The sequence below is a fragment of the Xiphophorus maculatus genome, chromosome 6 (genome assembly GCF_002775205.1).
Source record: "Xiphophorus maculatus strain JP 163 A chromosome 6, X_maculatus-5.0-male, whole genome shotgun sequence".
NCBI classification, from domain to species: Eukaryota; Metazoa; Chordata; class Actinopteri; order Cyprinodontiformes; family Poeciliidae; genus Xiphophorus; species Xiphophorus maculatus.
Genome location: NC_036448.1, coordinates 18689795 through 18707553, shown reverse-complemented (window position 1 = coordinate 18707553; position 17759 = coordinate 18689795). Strand labels below are relative to the sequence as shown.

Genomic DNA, 17759 nt, shown 5'->3' with positions numbered 1-17759 from the left:
GAAACATTAGATCTCAGTGTAAGATAGTTAATTTCTTCAAAGTCTGTTGTCATACCATGAGTATTTCCAGACTATGTCATTAGATAAATTAGAGGATTATTGAAAGAAAGCTGAAGATCCAGGGTATTTCTGAAGTTAAATCTCTAGAAGATGTAAGACAAACATTGTTGGAAAAATGGCACATAGCACTAACATCTGTTTATCTTTGGAGATATTTGTCAAACATTGAATCTTGACATGCTTACAGTTTAACTTGGCCCTGCAAAAAGCAGATCAAATGAAGCTGTTTAAATTGAAGCTGCCCTGCAGCAGCAGTCTGTCAGCTTTGTTAATTTTGTTAAATTGTTTTGCAGCGAGCCACGGGAGGCGGTCATGAATAAAACTTGCATGGAGTGTGACCCTGAGTGTCTACGCATGAACGGGACAGCAACTTGTCAGGCGCCGGTACGTATATTTTGTGCAGTTAAAGAAAAGACACTCACGCTTAGCACATTTGTGAACATAATTGATGAACATCTTAACATTAATGCTGCATGAAATCCCTTCCAGAAGTGTCAGCGATTTCTCCATCAGCGGCAGCTTTAGCAGATCATCCTGCAGGGCAGCCGCAAGACATGTTGTGTTTGAAGGAGGGGTGTGACTGTGAGATGAAGTTGGCTAACTGTTTGCTTTTTTATGCGCATAATCCTGTATTTTGATTAAAACAAGTTTAGGCCTCTACTTTTTTAAAAATATAACAGGGGAAATGTATGCCATCATTGTCAACAACAGAAATGCTGACTGAGTAAAGATGCTCACCTGTGGTATTAAAATGTTAAGATACTGCAATCCTGTGCAGAAGATAAACACAGCGCCTTGGAAAATTATCCACACCTCTGGAAGTTTTTCACATTTTCTCATATTACAGCCACAGTCTTCAGTATGTTTTACTTGGATTTTATTTGACACGGCAAAGTAGCTTATAATTGTGAAGTGGAAGAAAAATTATACGTGGCACTGGCATCCATTTGAGGCGGTAGCTTGTGGAACGAAATTTTGCTGCAATTACAGCTGCAAGTCTTTTGGAGTACTGTAAGTCTCTAGCTTTGAACATCTAGAAACTTGATCTTTTGGCCAATTCTTTTTTCTTAAGTTCATTTCTTCTCTCAGACTCTCTGTCTGTATTGAGAGCATCAGTGAACATTGATTTTATTTTTTTGGTTTTTTTGGAGGGTGTTTCTCTACACCCTCCATTGTAGTACATTGACATCGAACTACAAAGAAAATAGTTGAATCAACTGAATTTCTTCAATTGGTAACAATTAATTAAATTAAGTTTATCCAACTTAATTGATTAAATTGGTTTAACTTGACAAATTTAAGTCAGTCATACTCAAATCATTTAGTATACATCAAATAAATAAGTAAACTAATCAAGGATCTTTTTTTAAGGTATTTTGGCGTAGGTTGCCTTTATTTGGCAGTAGTTAGACAGGAAAGTGGGTAATGACAGAGGGGGAAGACATGCAGCAAAGGCCATCAGTACGGGAATCGAACCTGTGACACGTGTCGAGGATTAAGGTCTCCTTATGTGGGTTGTGCTCTGTTCTGCACCACCACAGCACTCTGGTACAGAATCTGTCCCTGGTGAAGCTTGCGTCATGATGTCAGACGTAGGATACAAACATGACATTGAACTTAATTGTTTCAAATAAAATCTAAGTAAAAACTTCCTTGAAGTTAAAAATCTGTAACTTCTAAGTTAATTCAACACAAAAAAAGCAATTTGTCATCACCAGTTAATACCAAAAGTATTAAGTGGGATTAATGTAAATAAATCCATTACATGAACTACAGCCCAAATGTATTTTTATTTGGCCATGCACTGCATTACTGGGCCATTCTAACATATGAATCTGTTTTGATCTAATCTATTCCTTTATAGCACTGCCTCGTCTGGTGTCTGCTTGCTACACCTGCAAGATTTTCCTCCAGGACTGCTCTGTGTTTAACTCGATCCTTCTTTGTATGAACTCAGGCCAATATACTGTATGCTAAAAAGCCTCCCTGCATCATGATCCTGCCAACACCATGTTGCTTGCTTAATTTTTTAGGGTTATCAGATATAAAAAAAAATGTTTTTTTAAAAAAACTCTAAACCATTTTTTATTTTGTTTTAAAGGGAGTGGATTTTGCAAACATTTTCCACATTTATTAGGATGATAAATGCAGTTTCCTTTGAAGAATTATCATTGTAATATTTGACAGTATAATATTTGCAGCAATTGTCAATAGAGTTGTAAACATGAAAAGTGTGTTGTTGTATTTTTTTCTTCCAGGGTCCTGGAAACTGTACAAAGTGTGCCAACTTTCAGGATGGACTGTACTGCGTGCCCCGTTGTCCCCAAGGCGTGCCTGGAGAGGGTGACACCTTGGTGTGGAAATACGTAGATGAGAAACGAGTGTGCCAGCTGTGCCACAAGAACTGCACCAAGGGGTAAACACGGTTGATACCCGAGAGCTGAACATTACGTTTCTGAGTTGAAAATGTTTGTTTGGTGGAACAATGGCATGAATCTGAAAGGCTAGGTCAGCTAAGTTTACAGAAGTCAAGAGATTTTATTGGAGACAAAATGAAAAAAACAGACGAGTATGTTGGTATGTTTTTCCAGATATTGTTGCCCTCTTCATTTGAAGTCTCCATTGGTTTCCCTTTTTTATTGTATTTATTTATTCTCTAGCTGCAGTGTTTAATTTTAGTGGTCTGTAGTCCTTTGTGGAGCAAAACCATACCGATACAAATCTGAAATGAAAGCGAGCCAAATGTTCCCTGTGATATACAATCAACACTGAGCCTTGGTGGTATATGGATGAGTGAGAAGGAAAATGGGTCTGACATACCTTCAGACCACTGAGAGCAGTCATGTTACTGGGTCTTTTGTGTGTGTCTTGTAAAGAAAGGAGAAACTGATATATTTCTAAAACATTTCAATAGCTTGGAAATGTGGAAATAAATAGTTCCCAGCTGAACTGAGTGATTTATGAATCCATTCAGAATATTTAGTCTATGTTAAATATTTTTGCTGGCAGAAGTAAAGAACACTAGGACGTGTAGCAACAGTCATATGTTTTTGATGGTTACTGCCTGCAAAGCCTGGTTTTACTTCATGTTGTTGTGTTTATGGACCATATTTTCATTAGACTTGTTGTGTCTTCAGGTGTGTGGGACCAGGTCCCGAAGGTTGCCAAGGTGAAAGGTGAGCTTACATTTGACTGAATGTGTTTGAGTCATTCACAGTTTGAATGTTACTGTGCAAGTGTGGCGTAGGACAAATGGAAACTCAATGAACTCATTAAAAAAAAAAAACTAACTTGATTAATTTGAACTCTTTTAGTAAGAATTAGTTAGGTGTTTTCAATCAATAGGAAAAGGTTGTTGAACAAAGTATGTAGAACTATGCAATCTGAATACTTTTTATTCCAGTAGCAAAATGTTGTCCTTTATTCCATTTACCTTCCCCATATATTTCTATACTTCCTCAACCCCTTTTTTCTTCTTTGTTTTAATTTTCCCTCATGTTCCTTTGTTCCATTCTCATGTTTTTTCCTTATTTTCTTGCTTTCATCCTTATTTCCTTTTTTCTTTCATGTGTTCCTTTGTACCTTTCCTTCTTTCTGCCCTTTGTTTCTTCTTTCCTTTCCTCCTCCTTTCATTCCTTCCTTCCTATCTGCAATAATTAAGGAAACTTAAATATTTTATAATCTGAAATTAACTTAAAGGAGGTTAAACTCCAAAGAACTGAGTTTGTAAAGTGTATTGAATTTTTATATAACATTTGTTCAGGAACCTTGATAGAATGACAAAGATTTTTTTTATCCACCACATTTAATTTATCAAAGTTTTGACTTTCAAAAAGAAGTTGATGGATTTTGTACTATGACTCAAACAAAGCAGATCTCTGAAGACCACCAAAAAAGAAGTAGTCAATCCTCATCAGGCTGGAAAATGTTACTAATTTATCTCTGGGATCTGTTTGGACTCTAACAATCCGCAGTCAGACAGGTTGTGTACAAATGTGGGGAAACTCGAGATCATTGTTACTCTGACCAGAACTGGTTGACCAACGACTATCGGTCACGTCATAAAAAAACCCAGTATAACTTCTAAGAAACTGAGCAGCCCTTTCCCACATTGGCTAAGATTTAAGGGCGTCATCTTGTGAACACTGAGCAACAATGGTGTTCATGGAAAAGCTGCATGGAAAAAGCTGTTGTCTGCCAAAAATACAAGCCTTGCTACCTGTGTGCAGATTGTCACAGGAACTGTGCTTAAGGTGCTGGACATTAAACTGAACTACTTTGAGAAGCAGCAGGAAAACCATAAGCACACAATCCGTGCAATGCAAGACAAACTAAGCTTTTGTGGTGACTGAGTCAATGCTATAATTTCAAGCCAAAAGAAATACTGTAAAGAGACAAGAACAGACCAATTTTTGTAAGTACACGCAAACCCAATCCGGAGTCAAAAGAATAGGCATTGGAATGGTCTTTTCAGCTCACCACAAAGGTTTTCAATTAGACTCAGGCCTCTGGACTGAGATGGTCGTGGAAGAAGGATGACTTTGTGTCTGGTGAATATTTCAATGTTGATTTAGTGTTTTCTTTTGGAGCATAAATCTGCTGAAGATAACACATTTTCAGCTTAGCTTTAGTAATTATACGCCTGGAAAAAATTTTCAAACAAAGTCAATATGAAATTATTGTACTGTAATAAAAGAATAGTTAATTTTGATGTTGCTTTTTCAGCAGGCCAATAAATTCATTCCCATCTGTATAAAACATATTTGTATCGGTTTTTCTGGTTCCGTTTATCTACTTTTTCTTCTCTTTTGTGTCTTCAGGTATGTTAGTGTTCTTTATGTTTATATACTTACATATTTTTCTATATATTTCTGGAAGGCCTTCAGGTCTCTCCATAATTGCAGCTGGGGTTGTTGGTGGACTGCTGGCAGTTCTGATCGCAGGCCTCTCTGTCTTTGTGCTCCTACGCCGCCGCCACATCAAGAGAAAGAGGACAATGCGCAGACTGCTCCAGGAGAGAGCGGTAAGGAGAGACAGCTTAAGCTCAAAGCACAAATTCACAGCGTTTTTTTTTTCTGGTCATGTTTTTATGAGTCCCTCTCCTTCCATGCAGCTAGTTGAACCTCTCACTCCAAGTGGACAGGCACCAAACCAAGCTCTGCTGCGGATACTGAAGGAGCCAGAGTTTAAGAAAATTAAAGTGCTGGGATCAGGAGCCTTTGGTACAGTTTACAAGGTAATTACAGGTTTGGCTTGCATAATGGCTTATTGTAAAATAGAAACTCAAGTGCTGAGCAGTTTTGAAACTCTGTTGCTCCGTCATGCTGACTTTTCACAGATCTACATGTGTTTTCAATTTTTCAATTACAACACATTTTTAACTTGCTACATCATGCATGACTGGCTTCATTGCTTCTGTCAAAGCCGTTGCTCTAATCACATTTGGGGATTTGTATTTAGGACACAAAAATCTGCACTTTGGACTGTGTGTTTATTTCCATCCTTAATTAAGAGGTAAATCTTCTAATAGAGGACAGATAAGTCAAATACAGTGTGCAAGTGTGTATTTCGGTGTTTGTAGGACTGATTAGAACGTCAATGAAGAGTTAATTTATTTCAGTAATGCCTTTGTAAATGGGAAAATGGGAAAGAGTCTGGGTTTTATATCTACAAAGGGATATTTCAAGCTTTTATTTCAGATTGTTTTGATGATTATGGCTTACAGCTACTGAAGGTTCAAAATTCTAAATTTTAGAATATTTCTGAAGAGACCAATGAAGATATTTTAATAAAGAGAGTTGAGGAAAGCTTCAGGTGATGGCTGTGCTGTTTAATAAAACACATTGGATCTCCAACAGCAAGTGGCTCAGATCCCCAAAACATCACAAAATGAGCACCTTCTTCCTGCCACACTTTATTTTTCCAGTCAACTTTCTAAATTCAACCCTATGTGTATAGTCTGATTCTTTGTCAATGAGCTTTTGTGGCCTCCTCTCCTAATAGTTGGTCAGTGAAGGTCTGCTGGACAACTATCAAAAGAGTCTACCCATAATTGTGTGGGGAATGACAAAATATTTCTGTTGGTTGTGTATATCAGTTTGCGTGTTATGACTCCATAATATGAGCTTTGCTAAACAGTTTGAGGGTTGTTGTGATTAAAAAGTAAATAAGTAAGTTAAAATTTCCAAAATATTGCAAACAAAACTGAAAACTGTTGATGAGAAAGCTATTAAATGTGCATGTACGCAAATCTTTATAATCACTTTGTACATTGTATAATATTCCTGTGTCTCTTGACATTTCAAGCATAGAAAATGATTCAACAGAAACACTGTGTTCTTGCAGGGTCTATGGGTCCCAGAAGGAGAGGATGTGAAGATCCCAGTGGCTATCAAGGTTCTGAGAGAGGCCACATCACCAAAAGCCAATCAAGAGATCTTGGATGTAGGTTCTCTCATTTTTTCTGCGGGGTTGGGGGACTGTGGTCTTCAAGTTGAAGGAGGTGCTTGGGATAAGAGACATTCATTAAATGTGGTATTTTCCTCATCTACTTTTCTACTCTGGTTGTGCCTGAGTTTTTAATTGAAAATGAAAGTGAAAGGAAATATCAAAATGTTTTTGTGTCATGTAAAAAAAAAAGGACAAGGTTAGGCTTTGATTTATTGCTGTGAGCCGCTGTCAGCTGATTGCCAGAAGAACTTCAATTTATCTGGGAGTTAATAGCAAACCCAGACGATCTTTTTAAGCTAACGAGGGCTTGTTTTCTTTGCAATAAAGTGTGTCAGATTACACACAGAGTCTCTTGTGGAGTTTTGCGAAATAGGATTCATTCATTGGAGGGCAACATATAGGCGTTGGTGTGTAATTAAGAAGATGAGGTGCTCGGAAATGAAATGCAGCTTCGAAGCCGCAGGCTGTTCTAGTTCACCTTTACAAACAGAAAAATCAGTGTCTCAAATCTTGTGTTATGTGGTCATGCTGCTGGGTTTTCCTTGTGCATAAATCCTGCCATGTACATGAATTCACATCAAAGCCTAACTCTGGGGCATGGAGAAAAAAAACGATTAAGATCTTTGAAGCCTCCTTTTATATCTTGCTGTCAAAATAACAAAGCTCCATGCAAGGGGTTTATTTACTGAACAGCACTGACACGCAGTAATAAGCATGAAGAAAATATTTGGCCTGCAATTATTTCAGCAGTGACAGGGAGCATACCAAGTAAAGCTTAGTTTAAAGTACTGTTTGCTCACGTCTCCATGCGAGAAGCAGAAGCCATTTTTTTTTTTTTTTTGTGCTGGCTATCCTTTTTTTTTTTCTAAAGCAGCTTTTCTGGTATGATGACTGAGAGTTTCCACTCTCAGGCAATAAAATAGAGCAGGCTGTGTGTGACCGCTGCTAAGAGACTTATCCCCCAACACTCTGTATCCCACAGATGTTTCTCAAGCTATCAGTTGCTTGGATAAACATGTACATTTCTACCAGGGGTTCTGCGAATTGGCCTTCAAGACACATAATTCTTTTTGCTGTGTTTTTACAGTGTTGTTTCAATCCTAAAAAACAGCTACAACATGCAATATGTTCATGTGCATTATAGGAAGCCTATGTGATGGCCAGTGTGGAACACCCCCATGTGTGCCGTCTGCTGGGTATCTGCCTCACCTCGACGGTTCAACTCATAACCCAGCTGATGCCGTACGGCTGCCTGCTGGACTACGTCAAAGAAAAAAAGGACAATATTGGCTCCCAGCACCTGCTCAACTGGTGTGTTCAGATAGCAAAGGTGAGCGAATAACTTTTTATTTTACTTTTTGCTACTTATATAAAACAATGCTTCACCCACCACATTGAACTTTTGTTAAAAGAGCTGCTCTCATGCCTTAGTTCACTCCTTGTTTGATTAAAGGGAATGAACTACCTAGAGGAGCGCCACCTAGTGCACCGTGACTTAGCAGCCAGAAACGTTCTGGTCAAGACTCCTCATCATGTCAAGATCACTGACTTTGGGCTGGCCAAACTCCTCAACGCAGATGAGAAAGAATACCATGCAGATGGAGGAAAGGTCGGTTAGGTCTTAAAGGCGCAGTCTGTTATTTTTGTTGTTGTTTTTTATTATGATGGGATTGGGCCATCGATGGCACCATGTTAATCATTTTAATTTTATCAAAGTTATTAAACCTTTTCATGTTCATGCTTTTGAGAAAATTTAAATGATAATGTAAAAAAAAAAAAAAGATATCTACACAATATCAGGAATGCAAGAATGCAAAGTACTTTCAAATACTCATACACTACAGACTAAAAGTTTTGAAACATGATTATATTTAATACAAAATTAGGATTGGTATATTTTGCAACAAGATAAACGTGATTATTCTATCAATCTAGAATGCGTATTCAGAACAATTTTTAACATTTTCACGGACTCTTTTTCTTGTCCGTTCTTTTTTAGTAACCTCCTCTGACTTGAAGGACATCATGGGATTCATATTAAAATGCAAACTGTAATTTTTTTGTGTACTTTTGCTCTTTAGTTGTGACTCAGGAAAATTTTCTTGGTACTTTTTTCTTTTGTAAAATTTATTTTTTGAAGATCTCATAGCATCATTATACTTACAGATAAATTAAGAAAAACTGTAAATTATTGAAAGCAAAATCCGATTATCCAGTCAACATCTCCCAAAATCTGGGTTTTTTAAGAGAAGCATAAAGTTAAAGTTGCATTCAAATACTTGTCCTATGTTGAACTTCCTTTGAGACTTTTGACTTCTGGAGCAGAGTTAAGTTTACTGAAACTTACAAATAACCTCATTCACTTCATTCATTGTTAAATATCTGGCAAACTGGCTCTAAAAGCTTTCTTACAGTGGAAACTGTTTATAAATTATTCACTTTCTTTAATTTTTTATTTGCTAGATATGGTGCCATATCTAAAACAATCTTTTTATTTGGGTTTAGTTTTGAAAATAAATCAAGGAATTTGGTGAAACATCCAGTCTTGTCACATCTTCAAAGTATCAAATGCTCCCATTTTATAGTTCCTGTTTGTATTGGTTTGATAAGTGATTGAAGTGTATCCAGTAATCAACTGACCAGCTTTGATTGAAAGTTCAATGCTGTGCACAGTTTTGGGCTACACGACTGGTTAAGTAATTATTAGCTGGACGAAGCCCCATTTCATGCATTCATGATTTAACTCATAAAACAGGTTCCAGAGCTTTTTAGATAATCTTATGCTTTTTACCCATTTTTGTTCTTTAGGTACCAATAAAATGGATGGCTCTTGAATCAATCCTGAACAGAACTTACACTCATCAGAGCGATGTCTGGAGCTACGGTAAGACTAATGCTCTGTATTTAAAGCAAACACTTCAAGTGCCCCAGATTGAGCTTTGAATAGCTTAAACAACTGAGCCTGTGTGCTTCTCCTGAGTATTAATGACAGGCTCACTGAGAAACATCGTTTGAATAAAGTGTTTTAGCAGCAAAGAAAGCATAGAGCAGATTCTATTTCACACTGGATGTTGACTCTTGAGCTTTTGAAGCTGTTAAACATTTTAGAACACAATAAAAAGGGAATATTTCTTTCCAGCATCTGAAACAGGTATTACACACACAGCAGCAGGTTCTGATGGATGATTTTACGTCAGAGAAAATCGTTATCTCATCCCACTCAGATCATTCCTTCACTTCAGGACTGAACATACAGAGAAATGCCTCCATACACACACAGTGAAACCAAACACAGCAAGGCTTTTTTAGAGCAGGCCTTCTTCCAACATTTCCTTTCCTGAGGGTTTGATCGCACCTCCCGCTCAATCTGGCAAAAACATCAGCAGACTCTGGCAGAAGTGATCGACTTCCTTTCCTCCTTTCTTCCCCCTCTTTTGGTTCCTCCAGCCCTGCAATGCATCCTGTCAACTCCCACTCCTGCATGTGGAGCCAATTTGTCCATGTTTTGATAGCATCTGATATTTGAGGAGCATACATCCTGTCAACTTCTGTTTCTTCTCCATTATTGGGGGCAAAAACAAAAGTGAATGACAGCTCATTGCCCTAACATTTACCAACTGCTTCTCGCGTCTGTGTCGTAGGTGTAACCGTCTGGGAACTGATGACGTTCGGGACCAAACCATATGATGGGATACCAGCCAGTGAAATAGCCGGAATCCTGGAGAAAGGAGAGCGCCTCCCTCAACCACCAATCTGTACTATAGATGTCTACATGATCATGGTGAAATGTAAGCACTTCCTCTTGAGGTTCTATTTACATAACTTTAAAAAAGTAATCCTTTTCATATTACAAGCAGAAGAATGCATGCATTTTATTTATATGATGGATAAACACCAAGTAGTGCATACATTTGAAGAGGATGAAAAATGACATTGTTTTCTAATATTTTTACAAATAAAAATCAGAAACCAATGGCTTTCAGATTTCAGATTATTCCTAACGTTATACAATACTGTGTGTTAGTCTTTGACATAATGTGCTGTTAAAATATATTGATTCTTGTGTTTGTAACATGAAAAAGAAAGCATTACAACATTGCAGTTACATACTTGCGTTTTTGTTGACCCGGGTAATCAATAAGTTGGATTTTTTCCAACTTCAAACCGTTATGCTTAAAAGTATAACATTAATTATCTTTACGAATGTGTCTGCACAGGTTGGATGATTGATGCAGACAGCCGGCCTCATTTTCGAGAACTAATAGCCGAGTTCACGAAGATGGCTCGAGATCCACCCCGCTATCTTGTCATTCAGGTAAAAATGTACCTTACCTCTCAGATTTGCTGTAAGTCCGCTGAAGGACTTTACTGGTGTCTTAGAGCAACTAAGTCATATTTCTTTTTCAGGGCGATGACCGCATGCATCTGCCGAGTCCAACGGACACCAAATTTTACCGCAGCCTGATCAGTGGGGGGGACCTGGATTATGGTGTAGATGCAGAAGAATACTTGGTGCCACAGCACAGCTTCTTCAGCAGCCCAAGCACCTCCTACACCCCGTTGCTTCACTCCACGGTATGTTCATCCATGTGCAAAATGCTGTGACAAGTAGTGAAGCCATTTCTCTTTCATAAAAGTAACATTCATATTACTAAAAGGATATATATTCTCAAAAGCAAATCCAATTGAAATATTTCTCCCACATTCGCTCTGATATTTGAGAAATATGTGGCCACATTACTGCTTACTTTTGCGATTATTTTTTACTTTGAAAAGAACATGCTGTTGCACATCTGTTCTTATATGAAGTAAAGTAATTACTGACATGGATGAAAGGTTTAGTAGTGCCATAAAAGATGTATTGTAGCTCCAAGTTCTTTGAAAACAGACAACTGATTCCCAGTACCATTAAGAACTGGGGCCTTTCTGTTCTCAGGTTCAAAATATCAAAGTTCTTATCTTCAAACAAGTTCTTTCCACACTTTTGCCTTATGAATTTTGCTCCATTGTGCTGGAAAATACCCTGATAACTGTTGCATTGTTTTAGGTTTCTTAGAAGACGTCGTGATCTGATTTATTTGTGGCAGAGCTCTTAAACAGAAATATGAATAAGCCCAGTGTATTGGATGAGAATCAGCTGCACACATGGATTTTTTACTGTTGGCACCAAACAAACAATCATGGTAGTTTTATCTACAAATGGTTTTCCAAGTGTCAAAAATAATCAGAAGTGGGATCCATCAAATGGACAAACTCCCTGCCAATTCTCAAATGTCCATACTTATAATTCCTGCACAGTTTCAGGCTGTGCTTTATATTTTTTTTGGAGAGAAGTGTTTTCTTTGCAGCCTCACTTTGGTCCAAAAGTCTTTTCCAGATTGTACAGGCAGATTCACCAAACCGCTCCAAATGTTGCGCAAGCTCTGCGCTGGTGGCAGATCTTTCAGAAATAATTTAGGTCAGCTCCTTTGAAGATCTCACCTTCAACTTTATGATAGTGAATAAAATTGAAGGTGTTCCTTAACGTGTACTTTTCTTTGCAGCATTTTTGGATTAGTTTTTATTTATTTATTTTGTACATGGGTCCATCTTGATGCATAGTAAAGTTGGCAACATGCTTTTTTTGGACACATCTGTTAACATAAAAGGGTAATAAAGTTAAACACATTTAAGTATTGTTTATATAAATTGGTCTCCTAATAAAATTGATGGACTCTTTAATAGTTCCAATGCTGTGCTTTAAATGTGGCTTTAATAAATATAAAAAATGTAAATTGGGATATTTATTTGGTTTGAGAGCAAAAATACAATAAAAAAATCTTTTTGTACAAAGTGAATTTTTTGCCTATTTATGCTAACTGCTAACTATGAGTAGACATCAAGTCATATGAAAATTGTTTTTAAAGAAATGTAAGTGATCCTGAACAAAAACACTGCACATCAATTTAATATTCTTTGCCTTCCACAAGATGGCACTGTTTACAAAATCTGACCCTAATCTACTGCGTATTCATGTGCATTTGATTCATAATTATGTACCCGATATTCATTAATACTGCTCTTCCTTTAAATACATTTAAATAAAAGAAGTGTAATGAGCTGGTTCATCATAATTACCTGCTCAAATGAACACTGGGGCCTGGAATAATTGTAATTTTTTTCCCTCATTTCTTTTTTGATTCAAAACTGCAATGTCTTAAGTCATAAGTAGCACACATTTCCTTTCTTATATTTTAAAATCTTGAAAGAAAACATAACATAGAAGCAGAAATCTGAATGGGCGGGTCAAAGAAAGAAAACTAGAATTCAGTACCAGCCATGAAAAACATGAAGGAGATGTTTTCCATCGCCAGCATGATTGGTGCATCTCATTCAGCATATTTGCTTTGAATTCGTGATCATTTATTTGGATGTTAGTAATTCAAATGAGCTATTTATTGATTTGATCTGCATGATTAATCAAAATAAGAATAAATAAGGCATGAGCAAATCAATCAATCAATTATTTAACATCTCAGTTTGGCGATCAACAGTTCCAACACTAAGAAATCTCATTTTTACTCTTTCTGTCCTGTTCAGTTTATGCTTCAAAAGTAAAAAAAAATACCTTTTTTGATCTATAAACATATCAATTAACAATATCTGCTTTGATCTTCTTTTGTTAAGTTTAATGAAGAGTAGATGAACGTTTGAGACACGTTTGATTAGGATGGTCTTGTAGTAGCTTGATGCGGTCAAGTGTTTAAAATTGAAAAGTTAACAGTTATTTTCACCGTGTTTTTGGAAAAATCGAATTTCTGCAGAAATCATTACTCTGTAAGTCAGAATGAAAAAGTCATCTTTCATCTCAAGGGGATAAAAATATCTTCTGCTTACCGTAAGTCAGCAATTAAAAAAAAAAAACATGAGCATCTAAACTAATCATGGAACTGGAGCCAGTAAAACTGGAAAAGTGGCCAACGTTACCTGGATTGACCCAAATTGGCAGCAGCCGCCCTCACTCTGACAGCTGTCCTGGCCTGATCTCACCCACACGGCGTCCTCCAGCTGCCTCACACCCACGTTTCCTCCCAGATGGCTTTTTGATTGATAAGGACCTTCTGTGTAGGCCATCAGTGGGCCAGACTCTTCTACCCGGAACTGTTGTCAGCCACCAGTCAGTTCATGTGAGCTTTCAAGCTCGATTACCTTTGCAGACAGTCAGGAGGACTGTAGTAAAACCTCAGTGTGAGCCTTCTTTTGTTATGTCACTCACTGTTAGGCAGAAATGTTTTTCTGCTTCACTGTGTTTAATTTCCTTTTCTTGTTGAAAGTAATTGCATTGTCACACCTGTCATTCCCGTCTTCATTCTTGCTTCCTTTTAATCGTTTACAGTCCAGACAGATACAACAAGGCTTGGCGGATGAATTTATGTAAATCTGCTTTGTGGATTTTTAGTTTGATCTTTGTGTTTTCCTGAAAATGCTAGTTTGCCTTTTTAGAATTTAAGTAAAAACACATAATTGTCATGAACCTTTCTGCCCCTGAGAGACTTTAAAATAATTCACAGCAAATGATGGTTTACAGTGGAGACATAAAATACAAAATGAAATTGTTGGGATCAAACAATTTTTGATCCCAGCAACAGGTAGTCCATTCAGACTACTAACAGGATTTCACTCCCACTTTCTTATACATTATATGAGACATTAATTGGATGTTTCATTATTTTCTGTTTCAGAGCATTAATAGCAGCATAGGGACCAGCAAAACCAGAAATGGCTTAATGGTAAGCAAAAACTGAACTTAAAATTCCTTAATAATTGTGCTTACTTCCTTGTGTTATCTGTTTACATTATTTTTCAATTGGAATTGTGTCAGATTACTGAAAATCTATATCTTTTGTTTCAGAATGGAGTCCCAAGCAGAGACGGAAGTACGGTTCTCCGATATATGCCTGACCCCACAGACAAATTCCTGGACCAGGCCTTCCTGCCGGCTCCAGGCGAGTATTTGCCTTTTAAATGTGAACCTCCTCAATGTCTGTAGATTCTCTGCAGAGTTTTCTCCATGTCCTTTAGTTTGACACAGCAAAAACTGAGACATCTAGTGGTGAGGAAAAAGAACTGAAAATTACTTTTATGATATGCCTTTTATGTTACTCTCTTTTGTTTTTTGCATTTACTTTAATTAAAGAGAAATTGAAAAATACAAAGCAATGTGCAAATCATTTTTGAATAAATCTAGCAGTTTTATTTTTATGAATAGAAAGGAACATCTTTGAATGACTCAAAGTTCAAACCTAAATCCAATGGAGAATCTCTTGCAAGACTTAAAAACTGCTGTTCACAGTTACTCTTCATCCAATCTGAGTGAACTCGATATATTATGGAATGAAGTATAGGCAAAAAAATAAATCTTTTGTGCATGATTTGTATGTGATATGTACTGATAGAGGTGTACTCTAAAAGATGTGTGCTTGTAATAAAAGAAAAAGGGTCCATAGTTGCACACAACTATGGACTACTTTGTGTTAATCTATCACATTATAGTTCAAGAAAATACTTTACTTTAAAGTTTGTTGTTTAACAAGACAAAAGTGGGATAGCATGCTTGTGCAGTACCCTGACAACAAGCAGCATCATCTTAATGCTTTATCTAATAAGATCCCTTTGTTTCTCACTGAAAATATATTTCCACTGATTTTCATTTTAGCTAAAAAAAGGAAAAACTATAAAATGTATCATAAACGCTATCAATTGTTTTTTTTTCTGCAGAATACATGAACCAGAACGGAGTCTCCAATGTGATAAATTACGTCTACCAACATTCAGGTCCACCTCGCACCCTTCTTCCAACCATCTCTTCAGATGATACAGAGTCAGAGTACCTGAACTACTTTAAGAACGGAGCCAATGGACCTGAATACCTCAATGAGCTCCCATCCTCCACCGCCCTACCCCTCAACTCTAACAACACGGCCATCAGCGGTCAAAACTACAGGCCTCAGAACAGCATGGACAATCCAGACTACCAACAGGATTTCACTCCCACTTTCAAGACACACACAAATGGACACATACCAGCAGCAGAGAACGTAGAGTACCTTGGTCCAGACTGAGGGCGAAAATTGAATAAATCTGTGAATAAAAGTCTGTTTTTTTTTCCTTTGGGGAGGTTATTCTATGTGGCTGGAAACTCAATATGTTGTACCATCAGTGAAAACATATGCAAGAGTTTTTTTTCTCAGCAACAAACTTAAATGACTTTTCTCAACTGAAAACAGGATAGCAAATGGATTAAATGTGTCTCAGTCAACCTTTGAACTGCTGCTTCTAACTGTGAAGGACAGCTGCAGAATGGATTGGAACCTTTGTTGCTTGAAACTGAACAGCTCGACCTGAAATGACGAGTGGTACACGTAGTGCTGTAGACCTGTGTTGGACTCAAAAATTTCTCAGTGAGGAATTCAACCAGGTGAGAGCGAGTTTTCTTTGAAGCAAGCACTATTTTTAGGCTTATGGAAGGCCAATTCAGTGAGAAATAAAACCTTACATGTAAAATGTAGAATCAGTGTCAAGCTTCTGTTCTGAAACAGTTTGGTGTCCATTAAACACTGAATATGTGAGCAAATACAACTGATGGGACTGTGGTGGTTTTCACACTGCTGTTTTGTGGCTCATAATTTGCAGCACTTTGTAACATAAAAGTATATATATATATGTATTTTTTTTTTCAGATTTGACAGGGGGTTTCCCTACAACAATTATCTAAAATCAGATCCTGTCTTTATTTTTATGCTTGCCAAACACAAGCACAAAAACATCCCAGATGCATTTTGTTTTCTGTCTGAATAATGTTTATAAAAAGCTGGGTGAACTGTCTGAGGCCAATGCGCGTGTAATCTTTAGCTGTAGCATTTCATTGTGCGGTATTTTAAATAATGAGACTGTGTAAAAAGAGATTACAAAAGTCTGTTTTTTATTTGTTTTATAAGATAGATGTTTCACATGGTGTTGACGCCATATGTGACTTTGCTTTATAGTCAGTCCTCTGCAAATGTTGTTCCTAGTTTTAAAGGAATAAACTAATGTAGCATCTTTTTAAAAATAATTTACACAGGTACATGTACAGCCAATGTTCAATATCCTTAAATATATTCAAAATTAGCTGTCATGAATACTCAATATACTTTTGTCATACATCTATGTGAATATGCACTTGTTTCTGATTGTGACCGTATAATTCAACAAAGTATGTGAATAAATTTTCTTTCTATAGAAAGGTATGTTTTTGGTTTTGAAGCTTTGCATGTAAATGTTGAAATGCAAGAACACAGAGCCTGATTTACTCATCCACTGAGCCTGTTATTTATGGTAATGTCAGAACTTCAGTCAACTATTTAAGTCTTTAATCATCTTATGGTCAGCTTCAAAATCCTTATTCACTTTCTTGCTGTCTTAAATTTAGGCTACAAGGCAACTAAGAATATCCATAAAATAAAAGTAGTTATCTAGCAATATCAAAGGTAATGATGATTTTTAATTTATGCTTAGCTAAGAAATTGTGAATTGTTTGTATTTATGTTGAAAATGCTGACTAGGCTTGTTGCAGCAACTAGATGCTAACAAAATGTGTTTGTTTTTTGTTTTTTTTTTACATTTAGATTTTTTGACTTGGTGGTGGCCAGAAATACTGCTAGCCCTTAGTTAATAAAAACAATATTAATTGAAACATAGGAGCTTTTACAAAGTAAAATATGAATTCTTATTATCACATGTATAAGTATGTATTTGAATTTCTAAAACTAGAATCAAAACATGTAATAATGCAACTGAATGAAGCTGTTCCAGTGAGTTCACAAGGAGTTTATTGTTTAAAAGTATTACTGTGTTTAACAATCTAGAAAAACTATCATTAAGATAGCCAAACATAACATTTCTATAAATGCCAGAACATACCAGCTCATGTACTGCTCATCCTACAAAAGCAATGAATTTTCTGGATGGCTGATTGCATTCTGTAATATTGCAACAATCTTTGGCAGTTACAAAAGCAGAGTTAATCATTATTGTTAGGAATAAGATAATCGTGTTTCCCATTGAGAGTATTCACCCACCCAGGCCTCACCAATTCTTATCTTTGCACACTTCCTGAAACCCTTAGTAATAGTTTTATAGTCATATGACGCATGATGTAGATTTAGATAGAGTATAAAACACTCCTTTATAAAGGGAAATTTATTTTTACTTCCCTTTATAATAAAACT

At 36.7% G+C, this 17759-nt stretch overlaps 1 protein-coding gene across 2 annotated transcripts in view; it reads left to right on the top strand.

Annotated features, from left to right (window-relative positions):
- LOC102236062 (epidermal growth factor receptor) overlaps window positions 1-16774 on the top strand; it is a 43002-nt gene extending 26228 nt beyond the window's left edge. For both annotated transcript variants that reach the window (XM_023335716.1, XM_005799926.3), the window contains 15 exons: window positions 354-444; window positions 2319-2476; window positions 3198-3236; window positions 4939-5083; window positions 5174-5296; window positions 6406-6504; window positions 7655-7840; window positions 7964-8119; window positions 9319-9394; window positions 10152-10298; window positions 10728-10825; window positions 10918-11085; window positions 14232-14279; window positions 14402-14495; window positions 15268-16774. In XM_023335716.1, coding sequence (XP_023191484.1) covers window positions 354-444; window positions 2319-2476; window positions 3198-3236; window positions 4939-5083; window positions 5174-5296; window positions 6406-6504; window positions 7655-7840; window positions 7964-8119; window positions 9319-9394; window positions 10152-10298; window positions 10728-10825; window positions 10918-11085; window positions 14232-14279; window positions 14402-14495; window positions 15268-15611 — 1972 coding nt within the window. In that variant the 3' untranslated portion in view covers window positions 15612-16774. The remainder of the gene's footprint in view (window positions 1-353; window positions 445-2318; window positions 2477-3197; window positions 3237-4938; window positions 5084-5173; window positions 5297-6405; window positions 6505-7654; window positions 7841-7963; window positions 8120-9318; window positions 9395-10151; window positions 10299-10727; window positions 10826-10917; window positions 11086-14231; window positions 14280-14401; window positions 14496-15267) is intronic.
- The last annotated feature ends 985 nt before the right edge of the window (window positions 16775-17759 follow it).